A 3,236-nucleotide genomic window follows, 5' to 3' on the forward strand; every position below is an offset into this window, starting at 1 on the left:
CTACAAGGATGAACATAGAAATGACAATGAATTTTGCCTAATAGTTTTCATAAGTGAATGTCTGGGAAAAAAGAATTGAAGTTTCACTCTAGCTGATCCGGTTAAGAAGATCTAAAAGGAATGCCGAAATGATCTATTGGGAATTTTACTCAGGTATTGATAGAGAAATGTTACAGGAATGTGCAAGTCAATTGTTTCTTACCTGTGGAGTCTAGTCTGTTAATATCATAAACTGCCTGGCTGTGAAACATCCAGAAGTGTCCGTTGTTGCAGGAAAGAAGACAGGAACTACATGGAACAATCACATGATAACCTACAATATTCCCACTAGAAAAGAAAGTAAATGTTACTAGATACCATGTAATAACTGGCCAGATAAGTCTTTTCATATGCTTATATAAATAGACCATATAATTTAGATCTCATTTCCTCCTAACAACTTTCACTGCTGGGATCTTTGGGATGGGATGGGGGTGCAGTTCTACCATCAAGTGGGAAAGCAGTCTTTAAGTGAATAATAGTAACATATTCTCACATTTCTTTGCTATTATTATTATTATTGTTGTTGTTGTTATTGAGACAGAGTTTTCCTCTTGTCACCCAGGCTGGAGTGCAGTGGCGCCATCTCAGCTCACTGCAACCTCCGCCTCTCAGGTTCAAGTGATTCTCCTGCCTCAGCCTCCAGAATAGCTGGGATTACAGGCATATGCCACCATGCCCAGATAATTTTTGTATTATTAGTAGAGACGGGGTTTTACCATGTTGGTCAGGCTGATCTCGAACTCCCGACCTCAGGTAATCCACCCACCTAGCCCTCCCAAACTGCTGGGATTATAGGCATGAGCCACCGCGCCTGGCCTCTTTTTTTTTTTTTTTTTTTTCGAGATGGAGTTTCACTATTGCTGCAATGGTGCCATCTCGGTTCACTTAAACTCCACCTCCCACGTTTAAGTGATTCTTCTGCCTCAGCCCCCCAAGTAGGTGGGATTACAGGAATGTACTACCATGCCCGGCTAATTTTTTATTTTTAGTAGAGACAGAGTTCTACTGTATTGGTCAGGCTGGTCTTAAACTCCTGACCTCAGGTGATCCATCCACCTCAGCCTCCCAAAGTCCTAGGATTATAGGCATGAACCACTGCATCCAGCAGAGATTTTTAATATACACAAAACAGCCTTCTATTGGAAGTAGATGCCATCTAGGACTTTCATAGCTAGAGAGGAGAAGTAATAGTTGGCTTCAAAGCTTCAAAGGACAGGCTGAATCTCTTGTTAGAAGATAATGCAGGTGGTGACTTCAAGTTGAATCCAATGCTCATTTACCATTCTGAAATTTCTACGGTTCTTAGGAATTATGCTAAATATACTTTGCCTGTGTGCTATCAGTGAAACAGCAAAGCCTGGATGACAGCAAATCTGTTGACAACATGTTTTACTAAATATTTTAAGCCCATTGTTAAGACCTACTGCTCAGAAAAATCCCTTTGAAAATATTACTGTTCATTGACAATGCACCTAGTCACCCAAGAGCTCTGATGGCATTGTTTGAGGAGATAAATGTTGCTCTAATGCCTTAAAATAACATCTATTTGGCAGCCTGTGGATCAAGAAGTAATTTAATCTTTCAAGTCTTATTACTTGAGAGATACATTTCATAAGGCTACAGCTGCCATAGATAGTAATTCTTCTGATGGATCTGGGCAAAGTACATTGAAAATCTTCTGGAAAAGCACATTCCTGATTCATGGGAGGAGGGCAAAATATCAGCCTTAACAGGAGTTTGAAAGAAGTTGATTCCAACCCTCAGGGGTAACTTTGAGAGGTTTTAGACTTCAGTGGAGGAAGTAACTGCAGATGTGGTAGAAATAGCAAGAAAACTACACTTAGAAATGGAGCCTGAAGACGTGACTGCATTGCTGCAATCTCATGATGAAACTTTAATGGATGAGGAGTTGCTTCTTATGGATGAGCAAAGAAAATGGTTTATTGAGGTGAAATCTACTCTGATGAAGATGCTATAAATATTGTTGAAATGAAAACAAAGGATTTAGAATATTATATAAACATAGTTGGTAAAGTAGTAGTAGAATTTGAGAGGATTGACTCCAATTTTGAAAGAAGTTCTCCTATGTGTAAAATTCTATCAAATGGCATTACATGCCACAGAGAAATCTTTTGTGAAAGGAAGAGTCGATCCATGTGGCAAACCTCATTGTTGTCTTATTTTAAGAAATTGCCACAGACATCCTAACCTCCAGCAACCACCACCCTGATCGGTTTGCAGTCATCAACATCAAGGCAAGACCCTCCACCAGCAAAAAGATTATGACTTGCTGAAGGTTCAGATGATCATTAGCAGTCTTTAGCAATAAAGCATTTTTTTTTTCTTTTTTGAGACATGGTCTCATATTGTTGCCCAGGCTGAAATGCAGTGGCATGATCACAGCTCACTGCAGCCTCTTCCTCCCAAATTCAAGTGATCCTCCCACCTCAGCCTCCTGGGTAGCTGGGACGACAGTATGCACCACCATGCCTGGATAATTTTTGTATTTTTTTGTAGAGATGAGGTCTCAGCATGTTGCCCAGGTTGGTCTCAAATTCCTGGGCTCAAGTGATCCCCCCGCCTTGGACTGCCAAAGTGCTGGGATAACAGGCATTAGCCATTGCTCTTGGCTGACTAAGTGTTTTTTGATTAGGGTATGCATATTGTTTTTTAAAGGTCCTGCTATTGCACACTTAATAGACTACAATATATTGTAAACATAACTTTTATATACACTGGGAAACCAAAAAATTGTGTGACTTGCTTTAATTGTGATATTTGCTTGCTTTATGATTATGATAGTCTGGAATTGAACCCACAATATCTCCAACTGCACCTGTACAACATACTTTATACTTTGGTGTTAAATATTTCCCTTGACTAAAATTCTGTCATATCGTATTAACATAGATGTTGGGTCTGTTTTTATTCTGAAGCATCACTAGATATAGAGGTTGCTTAGTCCTCCTCCTCTCAACTCCCATTGCCCTAGCCTGGCCTCTCCCTTTCTTACACACACACAGATACACACAGAGACACAGACACAGACACACACACACACACACACATTTGACTATCAAATCTAAAATCTTCAAAAATTCTCTGGAGGCAGAATATGTATTAAGACAGCAGTTAAGAGCAATTATAATATTCATTTTAAAAGACCAAGAAATTCAGCCAAGTTTGAGGCCTTA

General features: G+C 39.6%; 1 protein-coding gene across 2 annotated transcripts in view; it reads right to left on the minus strand.

The window, feature by feature from the left end:
- The window catches only part of FAM72A (family with sequence similarity 72, member A), a 15,895-nt gene that overhangs the window by 4,919 nt on the left and 7,740 nt on the right, over window positions 1-3,236 (minus strand). For both annotated transcript variants that reach the window (XM_011937413.1, XM_011937405.1), the window contains exon 3: window positions 203-327. In XM_011937413.1, the coding sequence (XP_011792803.1) occupies window positions 203-327 (125 nt within the window). The remainder of the gene's footprint in view (window positions 1-202; window positions 328-3,236) is intronic.

Source organism: Colobus angolensis, unplaced genomic scaffold (assembly GCF_000951035.1).
Source record: "Colobus angolensis palliatus isolate OR3802 unplaced genomic scaffold, Cang.pa_1.0 Scaffold100, whole genome shotgun sequence".
Lineage (NCBI taxonomy): Eukaryota > Metazoa > Chordata > Mammalia > Primates > Cercopithecidae > Colobus > Colobus angolensis.